General features: G+C 38.0%; 1 protein-coding gene across 3 annotated transcripts in view; it reads left to right on the forward strand.

The window, feature by feature from the left end:
* Pabp2 (poly(A) binding protein nuclear 1) overlaps positions 1-16,029 on the forward strand; it is a 234,591-nt gene extending 218,562 nt beyond the window's left edge. For all 3 annotated transcript variants that reach the window (XM_067147924.2, XM_067147925.2, XM_067147926.2), the window contains one exon: positions 13,826-16,029. In XM_067147924.2, the coding sequence (XP_067004025.1) occupies positions 13,826-13,865 (40 nt within the window). In that variant the 3' untranslated portion in view covers positions 13,866-16,029. The remainder of the gene's footprint in view (positions 1-13,825) is intronic.
* The last annotated feature ends 8,599 nt before the right edge of the window (positions 16,030-24,628 follow it).

The following is a 24,628-nucleotide window of genomic DNA, read 5'->3' on the forward strand; positions in this document are numbered from 1 at the left end:
AAAAGAAAGTTTGAATCCATGATACCATCACGGACACTATTCATTAAACAAAAATCCCATGGCACTACAGCCCTGACAGGTCTCGGCCTACCAAGCAACCGCTACTCAGTCTGAAGGCCTGCAGATTATGAGGTGACGCATGGCTAGTGCAACGAATCCTCTCAGTTGTTATTCTTGATTTTCTAGACCGTGGTTGCCTTCTTACCATCAGATAGCTCCTCATTTGTAATTACGTATGAGTGGACCTTGAACCAACCTTCAGGACGAAGTCAAAATCCCTGACCTCGCCGCAAATCAAGCCCGGGGCCTCCGGGGTAGAGTCAGGCACGCTACCTGTAGATCGCAGGGTCGGACACTATTCATGGGCCAATTGTAAAATCTTATTCTTGCAATGAAATGTCTGGGCTGTATGTTATGGATTGAATGAGTCTGGTAAGATCGTAAATGTAATCATTTTGTTGGATTACATGCTGACGAATGTGAAATACCAGTTTCCTGAGCTACTCTCCAAAGCGACTTATGTGGACTGACTTGCAGTCTTGCTGGTATATCTTCTAACCGCTCTGGTGTGAAAGCTGTTCTCCTTTGCTGTTTTCTTATTTGCTCATCATCATCATCATCATCATCATCATCATTTCCCTTTATCCAGCTGTAGCCGGGTAGGGGCAAATATAGTTCCTCTCCACTTTCTTCGGTCTTTCCACCACTCCTCCTCCAACACTGTGTCGCAGTCCAGGTTTCTTTCTACAATGCTGCATTAGATGGTATCCTTCCATCTCAATCGTGGTCGTCCACGGCCTCTCCTTCCTTGGATTTGCATTTCCATCACCTTTTTTGGCATTATTTCGTCGCTCATTCGCTTTATGTGCCCAAACCATCTTAGTCGGCTCTTCTCTATTCTATCATTCATTTTTTCCACTCCAATTTCTTCCCGGATTTTCTCATTCCTTATTTTGTCTCTTCTACTCTTCTGTATCATACTCCTCAAGAATTTCATTTCGGCTGCCTGTATTCGACTCTCATCCTTCTTTGTCATTGTCCAAGTTTCTGCTCCATAAGTTGTTATGGGTACGTAATACATCTTGTACATAGTATCCTTTGCTTCCATTGGCACATCTTTGTCCCATAACATATTTCTTACACTATGATAGAAACAACTTCCAGCTTGAATCCTTTTACTAATCTCAGCATCCAGTCGAGCATTCTCCATTAATTCACTCCCCAGGTATTTAAACGTTTCCACTACTTCCAGGGGCTTGTCTGCAAGTCTAATCTGACCTTTCCCTTCTTTCTCCCCTCTAGTCATAACAAGAGTTTTACTCTTTACTCTTATTTGCTATGGAACCAATACTACGCCACTTGTGAACGAGTTGATGCACGTAACATTTTGATGGTACTCTAGAACTCAGAAACTCTACGGAATTTTCAAAGTCACCTTTTAACTGGTTTCTTCTTGTGCAAAAACACTTGATCAAAAATATTCTCTGTGTTGCAGTGTACTTAACCCTAAAAAGTCCAACCGTTACAAGCGAACTGAGCAACAGACCTAAGCATCTGCTGTCTCAGTTGTCAACACTTCTTATCATGCCAGCCTTGACACAAGCCATATGGTACTCGCTCAGGGATTCCCGCAGCTTTTGAGCAGAAGTGTAGAACTGAAGGTTCTGTCTTCTGCTGTTGCTTTTCATTTACTTTAGTGGGGCTGCGGATGCAAACATTGTGCACATGGGCTTGGCTTTGTTTTACAGCTGGTTACCCTGTCATGGATGCCGCAATCAACAGAATAGTCTAGAACATTCCTCAAACCTGGGCCTGATGTATATTTACTGAAATGTCCTAACATTGTGTGACCAACAGGCTCAACCTTTGCCCTGAGTCCAGAGGGGATGCGCACACACACACACACTACTATTGAACTTCACAGGACCGTGTTGACACCTGTACCTCACTGAAACATACAATCAACTTTTGAAATTAGTGGAATCATGACTCAGTGGACCACATTACATGTTGCCAGCTTTCCAGGATAAAACTACTACGAAACTCCATGGGACCATGCTGATAACTAAGATCTGTTGTCATACAGAATCTATGCCACACTGAAACAATGAGCTTGAAATGACTGGTACCATGACTCATAGGACCACACTAAATATTGCCAGGTTTCCAGGGTTCATTTACTGACATGAAGATCCCAGGGTAGGTATAGTCCTGATATTTAGTATCGTGGAGTTAACGCAGGTTCCTATGCTGTTAAAACATTGTAATGATCTGCTGATTTCAACAATGGTCCCCACATGCTTTTTTGCATGTGTTTAACCATCACACTAACTCGGATAGATTTTTGGCAACAACAGCATAGAAAAGGGCTAAGAAAGGAAGCAGCCGTAGCCTTAATTCAAATACAGTCTGGTGTTACAATGGGAACCAGAGAAAACCATCTTCAGGACTGCTGATGTTGAAGAAGTCCATCATCTCCCAAATGCAAGCTAACAGATGTGTGTAGCCAGCATGCTGGGTTGCAGCTTTATTGATAAAATATCCTGTCTATTCAGGCAGGCACTATTATATCCCCTTCAGATATTATTTCACGTCACTCTGTTGTGAACAGACTGGTTGGTGTTTAAACTCGCCTCAACTGATACAGCTCTGAACACAATCATGCGACAGCTCCACATACCTTTCTTACATAATGTTATACCACCATAGAGTTACTAAATAATACACTAGAAGTAGCATTAGCGCTGCAGTCACATCAGCGAGCGCGCTGTTTGGCAAAAGCTGGATTGTTTAGTACTGTCACTACTGGAGTTTCTCAATAAATTGAAATATATACTTCTCTGAAGGAATATGCCAGTCTCCTCGGCAGCTTATGGCTGCTTAGAGAGATTTGTAAAGGGCAATGGTATATCATTTCACAGGTATGTTTCCTTGAAATTCATTTCCGTGTGCAATCTTTTGTGTGACACTTATTGTCATGTAAATTGGCCTACTTGGGCTGACTTTGCGACTGATTCCCCTGTCGGCATAAATTAGATTCTTTGGATCGTACCTTGAACACTGAAATTAATATTTAGGAAATATAAGGGATGACATCTTTCTTTCACTGAATGGCCATGTCTTTGAAAGTGAATATCCAGAAGAATCATGTGCATGATACCAAGCAAGTGGCTGCAGGCTTTAGGTCACGTAGCTGTTGGCTGCCCTGAGATGGTTTCCAATTTTCACATCAGGCAAATGCTGGGGCTGTACCTTAATCAAGGCCACAGTCGTTTCCTTCCCACTCCTAGCCCTCTCCTGTCCCACAGTCGCCGTAAGATCTGTGTGTGTCGGTGTGACGTAAAGCAAATTGGTACAAAAAAGAAAATAAGAAAATACGTGCATGAGAGCCTGGAATTGTACTAGGTTTTTCAATTTTTGTGTGTATTTATAGTATTAAAAGCTATTGAATATTTTTTCTGTATATACAGTTTGTTGCTTTCCCTTCGTACAATATGTGTAGCAGTGCCCATTCATACCTCACCAGATTTTACAATTTAGAGACTAGATGTGCAACACCATGTGAACATATGAGTCCTTTACTTCCGTTAATATTCTTATTGCTTTAAATGTCATATAGGACTATATACAAGTATAATCAATTATTGACCGACCGAATTGGCTTTGTGGTTAGGGCCGCGCCGCTGTAAGCTTGCTTTCGGGAAATAGTGGGTTTAAACCTGACTGTCGGCAGCCCCGAAGATGGTTTTCCATGATTTCCCATTTTCACATCAGGCACCTGAATTAAGCCCAGGGGTGCTCCCTTCCCACTCCTGATCCTTTCCTATCCCATCATCTCCATAAGGCCTATCTGTGTCGGTGTGATGTAAAGCAAATTGTAATAAATATTGTAAGTATTTTTTCAGTTCTCTTCAATCATATAATTTACCACTCTCCCTTTACATTAACAGGAATCATTATAATAAAAATCTTCCGGGCTGTTATGCCGTGGTCCACTCCTCTCGCTTCTCCCAGACGTTTCAGCTACTGCTGCGGTAGTCATCTTCTGTGGCGTCGTGTAGATACGCTCTCCCGTATCCCGCTGGCGACTGCGAAAGTTGTTTGGGAAGCAGCTGTATTTATATGTAAGTGTGTGGCCTCCAATTGGTTCACGCTGTGCAATCTGACATCTGATTGACTAACTAAAAGCACGACCTCCAATTGCGTCGCGCCGAGCAACCTGACGTTTGGTTGGCTATCTGAGGAGCACACGACCTCTGATTGGTTCGCGCCGGGCATGGATTCTGACTGGGTCGCTCCGAGAAGTCTGTCGTCTGATTGGATCTCGGAGTGCACGACCTCCGATTGGGTCGTGCCGAGCAATGGATCCTCCGGTTGGTTGACTATAATGTCCCTGATCTTAGTAAACTTCAGCCAAAGGGGTGTACCAGGCCTTGCTGAGTTTGTCCTTCCTCCTTTCTATTAAAGTTATCCGGATGTTTATGTATTTCGATTGCTTCCCTGTAGAGACGGGCGTGAAAGTGGGATGTTGTGGCCAGTATGTCAGTATCCTCATAACGGATCTCATGCTTTCCGTCAAGCAGTGCATGCTCCGCTACTGCTGATTTGTCGTATTGCCCCAAGCGACAATTCCTTTTGTGCTCTGTCAGGCGAGTATTGACACTTCTGCCAGTCGTGCCAATATAAACAGCTCCACAGCTGCACGGTATCCTATATACCCCAGTAGATGTTAGAGGGTCACATGGATCTTTGGCAGAACGTAACATGTTTCTTAGCTGTTGGGTCGGCTGAAAAATGGTTTTAACTTCGTGACGTTCAAGGAGCCTTCCAGTACGATCCATGATATCCCGTATATATGGCAAATAAGCAATACCATTCTTCCTGGGTTCTTCTCGCTTACTATTCGCTGGCTGTCTTCTGGGGTGGAGTGGTCTCCTGACCTCTTGTACCGTGTAGCCATTGGTTTGTAAGGCTAGATCAAGATGCCGTAGTTCCTTCTCGATGTACTCTGGTTCACAGGCACGAAGGGCGCGATCCACCAAAGTCTTCATCATGGCACGCTTCTGGCCAGGATGGTGATTCGAATTTTTGTTTAAGTATCGGTCTGTGTGTGTTGGTTTTCGGTATACTTGATGCCCTAAGGATCCATCATTCTTCCTCTTCACCAGCACGTCCAGGAAAGCTAATTCTCCATCCTTTTCCTTCTCCACAGTGAATTGTATACAAGGATGAACACTGTTCAGATGTGTAAGAAAACCGTCAAGTGCCTCCTCTCCATGTCCCCATATTACAAAAGTGTCATCCACAAAGCGGAACCAACAGCTGGGTTTATTTACAGCAGTCTGCAGGGCTTCCTCTTCAAAGAACTCCATATAAAAATTAGCAATAACAGGGCTAAGTGGGCTTCCCATGGAACACCATCTGTCTGTTCATAAAATTCATGTTTCCATTGGAAAAATGTCGTAAGTACATGTTCAAATAAAACTATTGTCTCCTCTGTAAAGAGATGTTGAATATGTTCAAGAGTATCCTTGATTGGTACCATAGTGAACAGTGAGACAACGTCAAAACTAACGAGTATATCCCCCGGTTGTACTCGCAGGTGTCGCAATCTGTTTATGAAATGGGCCGAGTCTCTGATGTGTGAGTCCTTAGTCCCTAAGTAAGGTTTCAGTAAATTGCTTAAATATTTTGCGACTTCATAAGTTGGAGAGCCAATGGTACTAACGATGGGACGAAGAGGGACGTCTGACTTATGGACCTTAGGAAGACCATATAGTCTTGGACACAAGGCTTCTGATTTCTTCAGCTTCTTCTGTTCTTTTGGTGAAATGGAAGATTTCTTAATCAGAGTATTGGTCTTGCGCAGGATACTCATAGTCGGATCTCGGGGAAGTTTTTTGTAGATCGATATATCAAGAAGTTCTTTGATCTTATGTTCATAATCCACAGTGTTCAAGATAACAGTAGCATTACCTTTGTCAGCTGCTAATATGATAATACTTTCGTTGGCTTTTAAATTCTTTAGCGCAAGCCCCTCCTTCTTGCTAAGATTACGTTTTGGTAACTTGGCCTTGCAGAGTATCTTGGAACAGTCGTGACGTATTTCCTAGGAAACCTCTGGTGGCAACTGACGTACTCCTGATTCTGTGTTGGAAATGATATCTTCTATTGGGATGGTCGCCGGTGTAACAGCAAAATTGCCTCCTTTTGCAAGAACAGTAGTTTCATCTTCTGTTAAACAACGGTTAGATAAATTAACGACTGTCCGGGCAGTATCCACTCTGTCGATCGGATCCCTCGTCCTCATATTGCCACTTACGCGTTCGTACTCTTTCTTCTGCCGTAGCGTATCCTTCTTCTCCTGATGTTCCATGGTGTTGTAAGTAATCCTCTCAATTTGGTCCCAGTCACTCCAGTGCATCGAGTTGCCTGTCGTCAAATGTAGTGATAAAAGCCGTTCATCATTGAGGGGCAGTTCTTTATGAGTAAAATTAATACGTTCCCTAAGAAGAGCTTGTTCCGTCCTGTTATAAATTCTGTGTGCCGAAGGAGTTGAAAAAAGTCTCTTCTGTCGAAGAAATTGTGGAATAACACAGGTGTCGCGGCAGTAGATGTAGAGAGCACAGTAGATGGGATTTCTTCTTGCGAAGCATTTCAGATTGACGACTTAAACGATAAATATCCTCCCCATAGAGGTGGGTCATTAAAGTATGAAGGCTTTCACGGCCGGTGTCAATATAATAAAAATCTTCCGGAAGATTTTTATTATATTGACACCGGCCATGAAAGCCTTCATACTTCAATATTAACAGGAATCATTTTACAAGTTAAAATATTAAAGCAAATCATACATTTCAAGAAAAGCTAACTAACTACTGCATAATAGGAGTAGTAATGATATTGGCTTTATGTCCTACTAAGTACATACGGTACACGGTTTTCAGAGTCGCTGAGGTGTCAGAATTTTTTCCCACGGGAGTTCTTTCATGTGCCGGTAAATCTATCTACAAGAGGCTGATATATTTGAGAACCTTCAAGTATCATCGGACTGAGCCAGGCTCGAACCTGCCAACTTGGGCTCAGAAAGCTAAGGTCTAAACCGGCGATGATAATATTTTGTCTACTTTACCCCAAAATCTCACGAACATTTTTAGGCCTAAAAGCTTGCTCATCCACTTCGTACAAGAGAGGAAATTTTCGGTCGTTGGGCAGAATTATACCAAATTCTTGGTCATTTACACAAAAATTAGCAAAATATATGTGCCCTCTTTCCAAACGTATGTTGTTAGAAGACTTAATATGAGCAGTAAATTGATTTTGTGTTACTTAACTGCACCTGAACACCGTCCACTTATCCCGCATTTAGTCCTGTATTTATGCCTTTTAGGTTTTCTTTCTTACTGGAGAGAAGCATCGCAAGTATACTGTAGGAACTGAGAATGTTTACATCTAAGAATTTTAAACCTTATCTATATCCACACAGTTTTAAAATTTTAAACCTTATCTATATCCACACAGTTTTAAAAGTCCCCTATTTACATTGATGAGTACAGCAGAGTGAGCTTTTTGATGTATACCACTGCTGTTAATACTTAAGTACCAGGCGAGTTGGCCTGCGGTTAGGGGCGCGCAGCTGTGAGCTCGTATCCAGGAGGTAGTGGATTCAAACCCCACTGTCAGCAGCTCTGAAGATGGTTTTCCATGGTTTCCCATTTTTACACCAGGCAAATGCTGGGGCTATACCTTAATTAAGGCCACAGCTGCTTCCTTCCCATTTCTAGGCCTTTCCAGTCCCATCGTCGCCATAAGACCTGTCTGTGTTGGTGCGATGTAAAGCAAATAGCAAAAAAAGAAAATAATACTTGAGTATTTATTCCATTGTGTAACGTGAGAGTACAGTAACATAGAAATATTGAAAATTAAACCAAAAAGTTAGAAGATATTGCCCTATGCGTGCATTAATGAAGAAAGCATGTTAACCAAAACTGGTGCCCCATTCATGCAGATTATCGGACCTCACATACTTTAAATGCATCATTGTCATTGATTCGGTCTAGAAAGCCAAGAATAACAGGTAAGAAGATTCATCGTGACAATCACACGACACCTTGTAATCTGCCAGCGCTTGGGCTGAGCACCAGTCCCTTACTAGGCCAAGGTCCTTCAAATGTTGTGCACCATGCGGTGTGGTTAGATTTGGTCTGATCATTGACCATTATGTGACAGAACCCGAAGTGAATCAACAAGTACAGCTAGAAACAAAAAAGAAGGCTGCAGCACCAAACCCAGTTAAGGAACTTAAGGCAGACGGCATAATGACATAACCCCATAATAATAAGCAGCAATGCAACTTGGCTAGGAATGAACTTTTGATGGATAATAGGTAAGATTTTAACCAACACATGCCTTCAAATGTGAAGTACAACCCATCAAATAACAATTTCTCAAAATGTAATTGTCAAATCTCGAGGTCTCCTAGATATTCTTATGAAATATCTTCTTCCCAGGATCCTTGACTGATGCTTTCAGTGTCCCATACTCGTTAACATTTTAAATTTCATTCTAATTGCCAACCTGGTCAGGAATAAAACCAGGGCCTTCTGAATCAAAGATCAGTACACTGAGCATACAGCCAGTGAGCCTGATGTTCCGTAATATCTACATAGAGCTAATACATACACACATCTTCACTATAGACTGTTATGCCTGTCAGTATTCAGTCTGCAAGCTTCTGTGAATTTACTAAACACTGCTACAATCCTCTTTTTGTAACTAATTCTAGGGTCTCGTTTAGTTTTAGGCCTTTTTATTTCAAATCATTACAAATCTAGTCTAACCGTTGTCGTCCTGATCTCTCCGCTTCATTTACCATCCATGACCAAGTCCATTATTCTCTTAGGTAACCTATCCTCCTCCATTCGCCTCACATGACCCCACCACCAAGCTGGTTTATGCGTACAGCTTCATCAGTCATGTGTATTCCTAACTTAGCCTTTTATCTCCTCATTTCGGGTACCCTCTTGTTTGTACCAGTGATCATTCTTGGTACTTTCATGTCTGTTACTTCTTATTTATAAATAAGATATCTTAAGTCCACCTCACATAGTTAGCAAAGTTAGTCTGAAAACAGACTACAGTAAAAGTAGTTTTGTCTGGGCACTGATTTCCTTCTTACAGAATACTGTTGAACGCAACTGCAAAATCATTTCATTAGCTTTGCTGCACCTTCATTCAATCTTAAATATACTACCATCCTAGGAGAATACACATTCTAAATACTTGAAATTTCAGCCTTGTATTCCCAATCTGATATTCATTTCTCATATATTTCTTACCTACTGCCATCATTTTAGTCTTGGAAAGACTAATTTTTATTTCATATTCATTGCACCTATTTTCAAGATCCAATCTAATAGACTGCAGGCTTTCAACACAATCCGCCATTAAGACCATGTCGTCCACATAGGCCAAACTGCTTGCTACATTTCCACCTAACTGAATCCCTCCCTGCCACTTTATACCTGTCAGTAGATGATCCATGTGAACTATGAACAACGAAGGTGAAAGATGACGGCCTTGTCCAACCTCTTAGTAAGTTCCTTGAACCAAGAACTTATTCTACCATCAATTCTCACCGCAACCCAATTATAAATTCCTCTGATAATATTAATCCCATAGTCACCCAGTATGGGGAACGACTTTTCCTTCGGTAGTCTGGCATATGCTTTCTCTAGGTCTATGAAACATAAACTTAACTGTCTATTACTCTCATAGCATTTTTCAGTTACCTGGCGTGTATTGAAAATCTGATCCTGGCAGCCTCTCTGTGGTCTATAACCACTCTGGTTTTCATCCAACTTACTCTTAACCACTAATTGGACTCTCCCTTCCAAAATGCCAATTGAACTCCTCTCAGCACTATGGTACCACGTTGTCTCACGGCTGTTGGCAGCCCCTGAAGTTCTGTTGAGACTCAAACCCAGGAGTCTGACATCTGATGATGTCAGCGTGCAGCATGGAATAATGAATTGAGACTTTATTCCACTGAGATCCCATGAAGGGAGTAAAGAAGTGTGTAGAGTTCGCACAGAATGTCAGTGGGATCTGCTACAACACGATACATATAATCTACAAGTTCCACAGTTAGTAAGGTTCAACGCAAATAATATGTTAGTCATTCGATGTACTTATTGAAGAAAGTCAGATTAATGTAGTATCACAGTTTATGATGAAAAGAAAGATTAGCACAGTTCAAAAATATGAAATAATTGACTTATCATACCAATCAGAATTAGATATACCAGCAAAAATTAATCAATTCACAAGAACTACAAGAATAATAAACAGCATCATGAAACCATCACTTGTTCAGAAACATACTCAATTGCGCCTTTATAATACCCTAGCTAAACCAACCCTTTGCTATGAATGTGAGGCATGGTCGTTAAGATCTCAGGACTTGTCTTGAATTACAGCACGAGAAATGGCATTCATGCATCGTACAGCAGGGTATACAAAATGGGACCATAAACGGAATGAAGAGGTGATAAAAGAACTAAAAGTACAACCGATAACTGACTACATCTACAGTCATCAGGAAAGCTGTAAATGTCATTTACTATGCAGCTTCAAACACTGCACTCTATAGCAGCTAAAGCAGGCCTCATGATCAACATTGGAAAGACCGAGTTTATGACCAACATCAAAGATGCCCCTACAACAATGGGAGTCAGTGACACAAAACACATCAAGAGAGCTAAAAATGTGAAGTACCTTGGAGAGTGGATATCGGAGGACCTAAGTGAAACGATGACTCTTGAACAAAGGAGAATCAAATTAGACAAGGCCTTCCATGCCTGCAGAAAACTGTATGCCTCAAAGCATTTATCAAAGAATGTAAAACTGAGACACTATAATGCAGTAGTCAGACCATCAGTCCTCTACGCAGCAGAATGCCTATCCCTAACTAACAAAACCCACTGAGAGCCCTGGAAGTGCAAGAACGGAAATTCCTGAGAAGAATAATAGGGCCAAGGATCCTACCAGATGGAAGGCGATGGTACAAACCCAACAATGAGCTCTACCAGCATCAAGAAAACCTCAGAGATGCCATCAGGAGAAAACGTCTGACTTTCTATGGACACCTATACAGAATGGATCCTAATAGATTATCCCATATGATCTTCAAGGTTGCTAACAAAGGCAAAGCTACTGGATTCCCCTGGACCAAACAAGTGGACAAAGATCTTGCAGAGCTTAAGATTAATCAAGCCGCCATTACTGACAGAAATGCATACCGTTTAATGGTCAAAACTAAACCTTTCCTAACATCCCTTACATCAGCTAGCCACAAAGGAGCCGGGAATTGGTCAGAGGAGCGCAGGAAAGAATTCAGCGAGAAAATGAAGGAATACTGGGCCAACAGGAAGGCTCAAGAGGCCACTAAGAACACAATCCAGTATGCTAAAAGGGGCAGACGACGACAAAAACACAGCTAGAACACAAGCACCGTGGTCCACAGATGGCCTAAACGCAAAGAAAGAAAAAAAAAAAGGATGGAACCTGGTAGATTGCCAAAAGGGATTCTTCAGTACCAACCCAGAGGAAAAATGTCTGTAGGACATCCGATGAAGAGATGGAGGGAAAATGCAAGACCGTAACGGGACACATGGCCCAATACAAGGAAGGTGGTGGTGATGATGATGATGATGAAATAATTGTCGTCTGATACACTCGTCGATGAAATTTAAGTTAATGGGGTAACACAATTTACAAAGTCTGGAACCTTCTCTGACACTAAGGCTCAGTCTTACGAAATGAATTGAACACTTACTTTGGCACAGTCTAAAGAAAAGAAGTAAATTATATCACTTAGACACAGTCTTACATAATACTTGAAAACACAGTAAATGCTGTAACAAAGGCACAGTCTTTTGAATAGAAGTTTAAGCACAGCTTGAGAAATGAATACTGTTGCGAAGACACAGTCTTACGAAAAGGAATTGAGTTCTTTCATGAAGGCACAGTCTTATGAAATATTCTAAAGCACAGTCTTATGAGAATAATTTAAGCACAGTTTTACAAATAAATTCTGTTACGAAGGCACAGTCTTTACAAACTGAAATTAATTATGCAAGTCACTTCGTGATTTTCTGCTTGTAGAGAGAATGTCACCAAGCTTGATAGCTGCAGTCGCTTAAGTGCGGCCAGTATCCAGTATTCGGGTGATAGTAGGTTCAAACCCCACTCTCGGCGGCCCTGAAAATGGTTTTCCGTGGTTTCCCATTTTCACACCAGGCAAATGATGGGGTTGTACCTTAATTAAGGCCACAGCCGCTTCCTTCCCAGTCCTAGCCCTTTCCGTCCCGTCGTCGCCATCAGTGTGACGTAAAGCCAATAGAAAAAAAAAGATAGAGAGAATGTCAATTATTTAAGCCCTTTCAGTTCCACGCTTTACAAAACGAATTCTATTACTCTTGTGTCAGAGTTTATACAAGTCAATCACTATTAACAACTTGAGGTAATTTATCACCTCCTATCTCACACGAAGTTAGAGTCCTAGGTTCGCACCTCTGACACTTAGAAATTGAAACTGGAACACTCGTACTTTGTAATACGTCTGTCATTGGCACTCAGCCAGGCGGGGTAACGACCTTGAATATAACTTTCCACAGCTGGCCCACACGTGGCAGCTGGGAATACACAAAGACATTAATTTCTATTTGCCCAGTGGGCTCCTTTTTATATCTGTAGGCTGGACCGTGTGGTTTCAAATTCAGGAATCTTCCACCTTTAATTACTTGGCTATCCTTACGCCAATTTCCATTCTTGAGATATTGAAATGGAATGGAAAGTTCGATAGCGACGTCACCTGGCCTTGGCTGGCTCTCTGCAGCGAGCGGTTGCATGCCTCGCTGTAACTTCCACTGCCTGTGTGCACAGCAGTCTTTTAAAACTTCTTCAGATGAGTGTTAGAACGAGTTACGTTAGAAATACTTTGACGGAGAATGTCGTAGTGGCATTACCATTTCAGGACACACCTTTCAGTATCAGCCACTGCTGATGAGACTTACAGGTGTGATGCAAAATTCTTCTTATGTATAGAGAGCGTGATAGGTAGGTAGCATTGCTACTGGCTTCTCACGTAGGCAGTTTAAGTTTGAATCCCAGCACTTGAAACTTTTTTAATTAAGTCACGTCATTGTGATGAATTTCCTGGTAAAAAAAATAGAGGCCCTGTGGCTATGATCATGTCATGTAAAACAGCAAAAATTTCCCTTTTGTCTGTGTTGTTTTCCATCATGCCAGGGCTTGATAGCAGCTCCTTTTTTGCTCCCAAATGCTGAATTCTTTCATCTAGTAAGTTCTTGATCTATTACAGGCTGTTAGAATTAGTACTGTCCGTGTTATACAGGTAACTATTTCCAAGATTTCACCACCCATTTTTAGAATGTTTTCACATGACTACCTACTACATTATTATATTTGAAGAATCTCATAAATACTGACCTGGTTTGGAGAAGTATTTGATTTTGAGGCATTTCTTTCTGTCTTCAGGTAGCGTGTTACTTGCATCATTCAAAAGTTAGATTTTGTATTCTACTTCCTACCTCATTCCATTTTTAGAATAAGTAATTCAGAACATCCCTCCTCAACATCATTACTATCATCTGCTATCACAGTTATTAAAATCTGCTTCTGCTATACATGCAATTATTACTCTTGTGTTGATGTTGATTAGATGCAAATATAGGCTAATGGACAATTGGACTGAATTTCCATCTTTTATAAATTTAATATGTGTTGCTATATTCATTTGCAGAGGATATCGTGGGAGAGCAGCGTACTACATGCCTTACTAATTTGGACTACCAGAAGAAGGAAGGGCTGTGCATCATTTCACTGCAGATTTCCTCTTTTAAAATAATTTCAAGGGTCATCTAAGTTCAAGGAAACTTGTAGTTAATGTATGTATGTCTTATAGTTAATCTCCATGGAAGAAATTCGTAGAAAGCTCATTGTTTTGTACTGAATGTTGTGAGATTGCATGTGGGAGTGGAAGTTTACATTTTACACACACAGATTTTGTAAGTAACATATTCTGTGAGAAACAAGTTCAAATTTATTTTACGTGTTTGGAGTTTTTGAGATGTGTGACTGCCTAGTGCGTTGTTACGAATGATAGTTCAGATATCAAGATCTAGCTAGCTCTTGAATGTTGATGTATGTTTTATAAAAGTGTACTCTTTTGAATTGTAAAACAAAAGAAAGAAACCCGTTAGAGTACATCAAGATTTTATTTAAAACAAACAAAAATGAGAACAATTTAAAGTTAATTACACTGAAGACCAGTTTTCAGCTTTATTTTCTTCTTTTAAAAAATGATCTATTTTTATTAATCTCTTATCCGGGCAAAAACATTATTGATTTTTCTGTTTTCCATTCAGCATGATCGTACTGCATCATGGAAGAAACAACATGGTGATACATCTGTACTGAACACCAGTTACACTAAAACATTTGTTATGACAAATTGTAATGGCTGTGAGTTTTATATCCAGTTCATACTTAATTATTGTTAACAGAATCCAAATTTTGTACATTGTTTGCTGATATATTCAGACTTTTTATTCGTATTATTACACCTTGGTTAAATTTATATGTTGTAAAATGTTGACATATCCCTTTTATTATCCCTTCCTCGGCCTTTTGTCATCCTTTATTTTGTCAAAAGGAAGTTAGTGTACCTTAACAAGGATGATAAATAATAATCTTGCCAAATTAAGTAGCCCAGATAGTCGGAAATCTCTTGTACAAATGAGACAATTACCTCTGAAGTCAGGTCATATATACATTGTTTGTGTGGGGTTGGGATATTATGAATATAAAGCATAAGATATATAAAAGAAGTAATTGAAAATACAAAATAATTGACATTAAAGCTTGGTTTGAATGTCTGCTCTTGAGCAGTTGTATGATCTCTTTCACCTATATTAATAACTCCTGTGCTCTGGTTTGAAGCTAGAAAAACGATTGGCTTATGAATGGTATGTAAGTTTACTCCTAACTATCGTGTTTCCATTTTCTTTCCTCTATTTGGAGAAAGGACTGTTCTATCTGTAATACGGATACTCGTGTGATTTATTTTTAAATCCAGGAAATTTGGTAAAACCATGAAGACAGTTTCATTTGCATATTGAAGTGTATTTAATCCTGGCACTTGATGCAATGTGTTCAAAAGTCATGAATATAAATGGTAAATGATATTTTAAGAAATTATTCCATATCTATTATAGTTCCTTTACAATTTTATACCTAGAGTAAGGCAATAATTTATATTTTTTGCAGAAATGATTGTTTTTTCTCCTAATTATTTGGCCCAAAAGAAAGTAAATTATTACTAAACTATGTACCTGCTGATGAACCTTTGCCATGTACATACCCATGAATGAGGCAGAGTTAGAAAGTAGCGTACTTAAAAGTGACAAGCACAGGCTGCATCAGTACATCACAAAAGCAGCATTACCTCTAATGCAAAACCTTCAAAGTGAATAAATGGTTGTAAATCAAATTTGTGCTCATCATATTATATGTTCCCTTTTGATGCACATCCACTTGCATGCTGTGCATTATTGGGATTATAATGTATTAGTCTTGCATTTCGTAGGTTGTCGCACAGTTACTATTGATTTCTGGAGTTGGCACAAATGTTGCTCAAGAGGTGTATGCAATTTTTGCATTGTTATAAGAGTAGTTGTTCTTAATGATATTGAGAAGTTTGTTGCTCGTAAGTTAGAAATGTGTTATTTTCTCAACTGACAGTCACCACCACCACTACCATCATCATCATCATAATAATAATCATCACCATCATCAAGGCTGCTCACAGAGAAGCAACTTGATTTTGTTTCCAAAGAAAGAGTTTGTCTCATTTTCCTGAAATTCTGTATATGATTAACATACAAAAGTAATTAGGTATTGATGCATATTTTTCTGTGATATGAGTACAGTACTGGATCTAGTAAATTTGCTAAACTAAAATCAGAAAGAGTTTGGTTTTTAAAAGAATTATCCATAAAATGTGAATTTGTGTCCTCATCCTGAGGTGGTGCAGCTTTTTCAGGCACAGCTCCAATGTAGGTGAGCCGCATGTACCTTTTTAACCACATACCAACCCTCGTGCCTGTCTTGAATCTCTGACAGTACAGCGAATCGAGCCCAGGCCCAATGGCAGCTAATAGTGCTAACCATTACACCATAGAGGTGGACATTCCATAAAAGAAAGAAGATTGCAGTATTCAACAAAAGAAGGTTGATAAAGGAATGCAGTAACTTCTGTTTATTTTATTATTGTATTTGTTATGAACTATTTGTACAGTGCAACTGCTCAGTTCTGGAACCTAAATTGATATTCTCTTCCGTATAAGGGCTTCACTTTTAGTAGAAATGGCAGTCTGTGTTTTCTAAATTTGTTTTCACTTCTGTGAAGTGCGCATGCTATAAACGGTTAAGAAAATAGCCGACTGATGATAATAAATGCCTTTGATGGTGTAGATGCATGGTTTTATATATTAATAATATTTGGTTTTACATATTAATGTTTGAACAGTATATGGCTGTTACCATGACATACAGAGCAGTTACATTTGATATACAGAATTACAGGCTTACTTACAAGATTCATACTTGACCATCAGCTCAACATTATTGACGTGGAATTTTACTTTGTTAGGAGATGGAGAGAAATGTCAAAAGCAGGTAAGCTAACCTTTGTTAATTTTAGTAATGAACTTCATTTTCATTGACAGATAAATCATCTATTACTGCTGCTACTTGTAGTAGTATACAGAGCTATCTATTTACATTTTCAAATAGTAGACTGAGTGACTTGGTTAAGTGCTGGCTTTCAGTACCCATGATATTAAATTCAGTGCTGTTTCATTCTGAATATAATGAAGGGTATGCAGTTGTGATAAAGATATATGTCGATACATTTATCAGCATTTTAAAGAACTCTTGAGATAAAAATCTAGCACCCAAAAGCTTTTAAGATATTAAACTCTTGCTAATTCAGAATTAAAATACATGAAATGGCATGAAAAATAATGAAATCAAGCCACTTGGAAGTGAAATTTAATATTAAACTGAGTGAATGAATTATGTTCATTAGAAAATAATTAAGTGAGCTATAGCTCATTCCATGTTAAGAATGCTCTTATGACAACAAGGTTGCCATATCGAACGGCTCTGCTCAGCAGCATCATGGGAAAACCGTGGCATATATATTGGTGAAACTCGGTACTTAAGTTCAAAATAAAGGGAAGAACGTAAGCTGCAAATTACTTTCTTGAAATCTAGGGTATAGGGGTTTTAGGGTGGGGGTGGGGTCTTATTTTGGCATTTTCAGCAACATGGATAAACTACTGCACATACAAAACCTCAGTATTGAAGTTCAAGGTAAACTGGGTGAAAATGTACAACAGATAATTTTAATAGGCTCAAGGTGGGGGATGCAATTTAAAGCATTTAATAAATTTGCCCAGGCAATGCTGGGTACTCTTGTGCCATCATATCACCCCACGAAAAAAATAGTGACAATTAAATTTGGTTAAGAAACAAAAGCTAACTAACAAAACCAAGTACAGATAAACATCATTACAAATTTTTGTTTGAGTACAAGTAGTCATGCTGTGATGTATCGATGTACACCACAGCATCAAAATCTTCAACAACTGCTGTACAGTACAAGAATATTAGAACACACACAAATAAATAGCTGACTTCTCTTCAACAGTGATAAGCTGCTGGCGATTCACAGCATAACGGATTACATGTTACATGTACGTTACCAGAGCAACTCAGAAGGAAAGTTAAAGAAGGCAACAAAGCGATGGCTGTTCCCACCGTTGTGCTTCCTCCCATGTATTTATTAAATAGAGAATGCTAAGTAATTATTTTAATAACTCACAGGCAAAAACATGCCTCATCCATTTTCTTTCTTTCAAAATACAATATATAAAGTAAATGATAATATTCCTTAATCACGAGGAATTATGAGTGTCTGAGAGGGAGTGTGTTCACTCGTTGTAGGTCCATGAGAGCAATATTGTTTTCTTAACATTGAATGAGCTATAGAACTATAGAAAGTGGGTTGTGAGGTTTCAGTGTTAGCAACGTTTGTTTGAAATTGTTCGCATTAGACTAGGATACTTCCAAGTTTGAATGTGTTAATTCCTTTGAGTTATAATCAACATAATCCAGCTCCTGCCAGATGAGTTATAATATGGATGATAAATTGTCCTGTTATGTAAGAGACTATATCCTTTTCTGATCCGAAAACTTTTTTGTTGAATAGTTTTCTTTTAAAATATATTTTTGAAATGAGTACACGACCTGGAACAGAGAAAAAAAATACTAAAATAATTTTTATTGTACATGTTCTGGAAAGGTACTGAAAGAATGATTAAAAAACATTTTTGGCTCATAAATAATTGTTTAGGGAGAAATATTCTCTGTGAGACCTGCACTCCTTATTTTGCTATGCAGAAGCATAGTAATGGTTTCTTCCTATCCAGGAAGATGCCTGTAATAACAATTTGAAAACTCAGAAAGTAAACACAATTACATTTCACAGTTATCAAATCTGAAATGTAAAGCAGTTTGGAACAAGGGTAGTAGAATAGTGAGTTACAGCATCCTGATAATTTGTAAACTAGTTTCTATTCATGCTGTTTTAAAATAAAGAAGAGTACTTTTTTCCCCCTCTTTATCTGCTTCATATGCTTCTCGGTGAACAGGAAATGTTTCTGGTATGTATAGGTTTATTTGGATGGCTTGGGTCAAGAGATCTTCAAAATTTCTTACCATTTGCAGCCTAGTTTACTCATTCCTTCACCTCTCCACTCTTCTCAACTTACTTGTTAGATAGGACATTTGGAAGCTAGTGGCTGAAATATCACAGTCTTGCGTAGCACAGTATCTACTTGGAAAAAAATTATATTTTTTTAAGCATACTGTGTTCATTGCCTACTTAGAGCTTATGCAAAAATGAATTGTGAATAGTTTGGTGAAAAGAACCCATTCTGCAGAACAACTCAGGAAATGGCTAGTTAAACAATTAAAGAGATATATTTCCAATTTAAATAATAACTCAGATTCAAAGGTGTGTTTTTTTTTTTTTCCTTAGAAGATGTAATATATTGTACCAGTTAGATTTATCCAATTAGTATATTGGTTCTCTGTTTTTTTAAGAGTATAAATATAAGCCTCTAATGTATATTAAACCATACATGTGCTAATTTATAATTATATATACATTAAAAAGATAAATAGGTCTGTGTTATCCTGAAAGATGAACAAATTTAGTATTGTAGGCCTATTGATCTAGCTTTGAAAGGAAATAATAGCATAATCCTTCTGTTAAGAGTTGCGATAATCATATAAAGGAACATTTGGGCCAATCCCAGTCTTAAATGGGCTTTGTAAAACATCTAAAATGGCTTGTTTTGACTATACTGTATGTTGAAAGTAGGCTCTGATACTCATTATTTCCCCTGGTCCAGCTCCTGCCAGGTAGGGGTATTGATGGCACTTCTCCACCATTGCCTTTCCTTCCACCACCCCTCTTCAGTCATCTTTTTCTTATACTGTTCTTCACAGAGTCCATCCATCTTGCTCCAGGCCTTCCTCTTGCCGTCTTTCCTTTACCTTAGCCTCCAACACTTGTTTTGGTATCCTTCCCTCCTCCTTTTTCATAACATGTCCAAACCATCTCAGTTTATTCTTCTCCATCCTATCACTTAAGTTTTTTCTACCCCTATTTATTTTCTGACCTCAACATTTCTTACTCTGTCTCTCCTTGTTTTCCCTACCATGCTCCTCAGGAATTTCATCTCACTGGCCTGAATTTTACTCTCATTTCTTGCTGACAAAGTCCAAATCTCAGATGCATACGGTTATATAGGGATATAGTACCTCTTGTTATAATCTCTTTACATTTCATAGGAACTTCTTTGTTCCATACCAGGTTCCTTACATTCTGGTCTGAGACCTTGGAGCCAATTGAGACGCTGTCTCAGCAATGACGCAGGTATTCTGAGGTGCCTGTATCACAGCAGACCAATCGGTACGTTTACATGAAGGATTCAGATCGGTTCGAGTACACTTCCCATATTGAAAACGCCATGTAAACGGGGACTCGGTTCGGATTGAGTCTCAAGGTCGATACGGTAAAATCTGGGATTGTATCGTACTCAGTTCGAATTGAGTTCCATGTAAACGCGGATCGTACTGAGATCGTATTGAAAACGATTGCGCACACACTCCATGTTTGTTCTGACAAAATCATCATCATTAAAGTTCTGTCGAAATAAAAAATATAATAAACCAGTAAATATATTTACCTGTATAAATGATCAGCAACTGCAGTCATATTATAAGACGGCCAGCCCTGGCAATTAAGAAAATCACGATAACCTTTTGTTGGGGGTAAAATTGGAATGTGAGTTCTATCTGTTGCACCAATTACATTTGGAATACCACACATACTTTCAAAACTGAAAGTTACCTCCTGGGCTTCTACTTCATTTGGCATTTTTAAGTTCTAAGAGGCGAAATCGATTTTACTACAATTCTGCATCGTCTGTATACGTCGATGTTGCCTGGCGGATTCAATACGATACTCAAATGCTACATGTAAACAGGGATCGTATTCAATACGGTAAGTGTACTCAAATCAATCTCAATCCCCATGTAAACATACTAAGTGTTTGAACTGAACTAAGCTCTGAAACTACAGTAGAAAAAAATATTAAAGAAACAGATTTAATTGCAATCTTAGCAGATGAAATAAGACACGTTTCAACAATCATTTCAGATGTTGATAAGTTTTGTATGATAATTGATAGGTTTTATGGACTCTTATGTGGGCAGACTATTGACGTGATTTCTGAAATCTGCTTCCGAAGTAAACTGAACAAAATTATCACCCGGTGTTAGGGAACTTCCATGCTAAATGCGATTTTATAACAAGAATTCAAACAAATATCCTGGACAACATACATTGCTATGCACATCCGCTGCATTAAATCTTTTAAATGGTACATTTGTTAGATTAATCGTCCTTCCCCATTTTCTTTTCAAGGTGATCATAATGCCAAAATGGCCTGAACAGTAAAAAACAAAACCTATTTTTCTCAGTGTATGTTGAATTAGATTACAGAATTAATGGATCTTGTTTACTGTTTAGGATGAAGCGTAATAGAAAAACATTTAAGCAACAGAATTATTTAAGGAACTCATTTTCATTGGTGCAGGGTTGTGACTTTCAAAAGCATTTCTCTGAAAGGGAATTTTCAGTCTAATCAGAAAAAGAAAATAGCTGCCAAATGAGGGCAGGGGGTTTGTTTTACGAGAGAGAGTATTTCAGAAACACAGTTAATGATGTTCCACTACTTCCTTGTGTTATCTGTTAACTTGCACAAAACATTCTCTGCAAGGATGTGTTAGCCAAGTGACATCATTGCCTGCTTCTAACCAAGCTGGCTGTATTTTGAATTCTGATCAGTGCATTTGGCATGTATTTTGGATTCAATGTAAAACTAAAGGTCCCGTGATATTTATAGTTAGATAGAACTTTTGTCAATTCTTCTTTTAAAATGGTCTATTAAAAGCAAAAACAAACCAAAACCTGTAGCACAAGAACCCATTGAGAGCCTTGGAATTCTCAGCGAGAGGACATCCTCAGCTGAATTACTTGGCTTTCATGACCTGGTTGCTACCTCTCATATCAACAGTTCCTCAGTTGGTCTTGTGAGATGGAGAGAACCCCATTCCTGCCCTCTGGGTTAATCAACCATGCTACCAGTACCCCTACACCATGGGGTTGGTCCATATGAAAGCCAAAGTGTCATTGTATTAAATACAAAGTATTAAAATTGACTTCATTTTTTCAATAGTTCTCAGAATTATGTGAGATATTTAATTGCAAAATTGACATATAGATCCAGAAGTTAGTAATTTGTCAGTATAAAAAATGCAAACTTATTACAATTTTTTAAATTGGAAACTCCAGGGAAAGACTAGGAATATAAAACTGATCCTGCCATAGCATTATCAGTATTTTTCGTATGATTGGAATGACACCATAATCATGCATGTCAACATTTGAGTAATTGGGGACTCATAAAATTCTCTGTTACTTCACAATTAAGTGAAATGTCAGAAAGATTAGTGAATGCATGTTTTGTAGAATTTTCTATGCATTATATTTTCTGTGTTCTTGGATGTGAATACTACAGTTTGCATATTTATTTATCATTTATCTTGAGCCGTAAATTATACTAACTGTTTATTTTAAGAAATGTGGTTCTTGATAGGTGTATAACTTTTAAAGAATTATACTTTAAATTGTAATATTTAAATTCTTATTTGAGAATTGTTGTTAAGCAGAAAAGAAGTGTTTTATGGTGCATTTATTTGAATGTATAGGCTTAGCATAGAAAGCTTGTACCTATGATTCTGTTGCATAATTTTATTATTAATGCTTTGTTAGAAGAGTTCATGTTTTGTAATTGATATTTATATCATTCATTACATGTAACTTCAAGGGTAAACTTATCCTGGGTTGTAATTTGAAGTTTTTCTTGGTCTACCAGAAGAGTTATTACGTTACTGTTACTTGGAAGAAGCTGAAAAGTACATCTTGAAGATGGTATTGTTCTTAGACATTAGTTTAACTGGGAAGGTAAATGATAAAATATGTTCAGTAGTTTATTAAAGAGTATTTTTTCATTTCATTTATAGAAAGTATGATTGGTAAAGCTTCAAGTTTCTATGATCATTTTAAATGGCAAAAGAATGTGAGATATCTAATTGTAAAATTGACGTCTAGGTCCAGAAGTTAGTACTGTATACAAGGCATTAGTAATGAATTTGACCATCAAGCTTGATGTCATTAACCATACAACATGAATAATAAAGTGAGTTTCCAAGTTCTGCATTTCCTAGCTGCAAAATATTAATAGGAGTTTGATAATACTTTTTGTTAGCTCTCTTACCAAATATATCTACCACTGTCATTAACTGTTATAGGTAGAATTCCATGAGTTTTTATGAAGTTGAATATGAAATGCAGTATCTCAATTATACTGTACATCAGTACTCTTTACTTTTCTTCTGAAATATAAGTATGTTTGTGAGCATTGAATAAAAATCAATGACATTTTTTAATATGTCTATAAATGTCTCTCAAATTGACCATGACATATTACATGTAGATATTCCAATATAATCAGATTGATTTGCTATTAAGTGTTGTTTTTTCCATTGATACAGCATTGTGATATACTGAATGAGAGTATTAATTCTAGGAGCTCACTATTGGGGCAGAGTAATGTTTTCTTAAGATGTCTGTGAAGAAAACTAGTGGATTTTTTTAAGCTGAGTGTGTTATTTTGAGGTACTTTTACAGTATCTAAATGTATTATTCCAGTCATTCTGAAATAATGAGTAAACTTACAAGTTCCCTTGTGTACTGCAAGCCTAGTCCTCCCTTGAATATTTTGCTATTTATATGTTACTACGATCTACTTCTGTTCTTGCACATGGAGTGATCTTGAAAGTTACATCTTTAGTTCTATGGTATCATTTTGAGTTTTGTATGATTGATCGGTGCTTCTGTCCAGGTTTCATAATTATGTCTTCTATCTTCTAAATTATTAGCAGGAAATAATTGTCAAGTGCTTCCCCCCTTCATCTTTATACCATCAGTTTGAAGCAGCTCTTCTGGTGAACTAAGTGTACTGGCATGAATTTGCATACATAGACTCCATGAATATTGCTTGCTTGAAGCAATACTATATCATAGATCTGTGGATATCACTATACTGATTTGTATATGCTAGAACTATTTAACATGTATATTGTCAAGAATTACAGTTTCTTTAGTAATGATTTATTTTACTGAATAATTGCTATGTTATAGTCATAATTATACTGATAATACTGCACTGTTAGAGATAATTTTATTCAGTGCAGCAATTTGTAATCTCTCATTTTAATTAAGATCTGCTAGTGAAGTAATCTGTGTATTTCTCTGATTAATGTTCTAGCAAATTGCTTCCGAACTATCTGGCTTTTGATAAATTTGTTGTCATTTTTTAAGTTGGACATTGGCATTTTGTTGTTCTGAAGGTCACTGGTACTAAGGAGGTACCGTCCTTCATCATTATTTGTGACACAATTCAAAGCAATTGCTGCAGGTGTTTATTACCGAACATTTCATAGTGATCATTCTTCACTTCTTGAGAGCTTAAAAGATTGTGGATATCGAAGTTTAATTACACAGTTTTTGCCTTACTTTTTTCCCCCTCCCAGTATATGTTCTTTGGAAAAATAACATAAAACAGTTATCATAGAAGACATGAAATGTTTTATTTTCAACTTAACTATGCTCAAAACGACAAGAAGTTGTAAAGCAAATACAGTCAAAAGAAAACGCTATAAGGAATGAGCCATGACATGTCTTTACATTATTCACTAATACTTTGTCACTGAACTTTTTCCTTCTAAACAGAGTGGCATGCTTTCTATGCATATTTTTTTCAATTTATTTTATCTGTGATGA

This window comes from Anabrus simplex, chromosome 5 (genome assembly GCF_040414725.1).
Source record: "Anabrus simplex isolate iqAnaSimp1 chromosome 5, ASM4041472v1, whole genome shotgun sequence".
NCBI classification, from domain to species: Eukaryota; Metazoa; Arthropoda; class Insecta; order Orthoptera; family Tettigoniidae; genus Anabrus; species Anabrus simplex.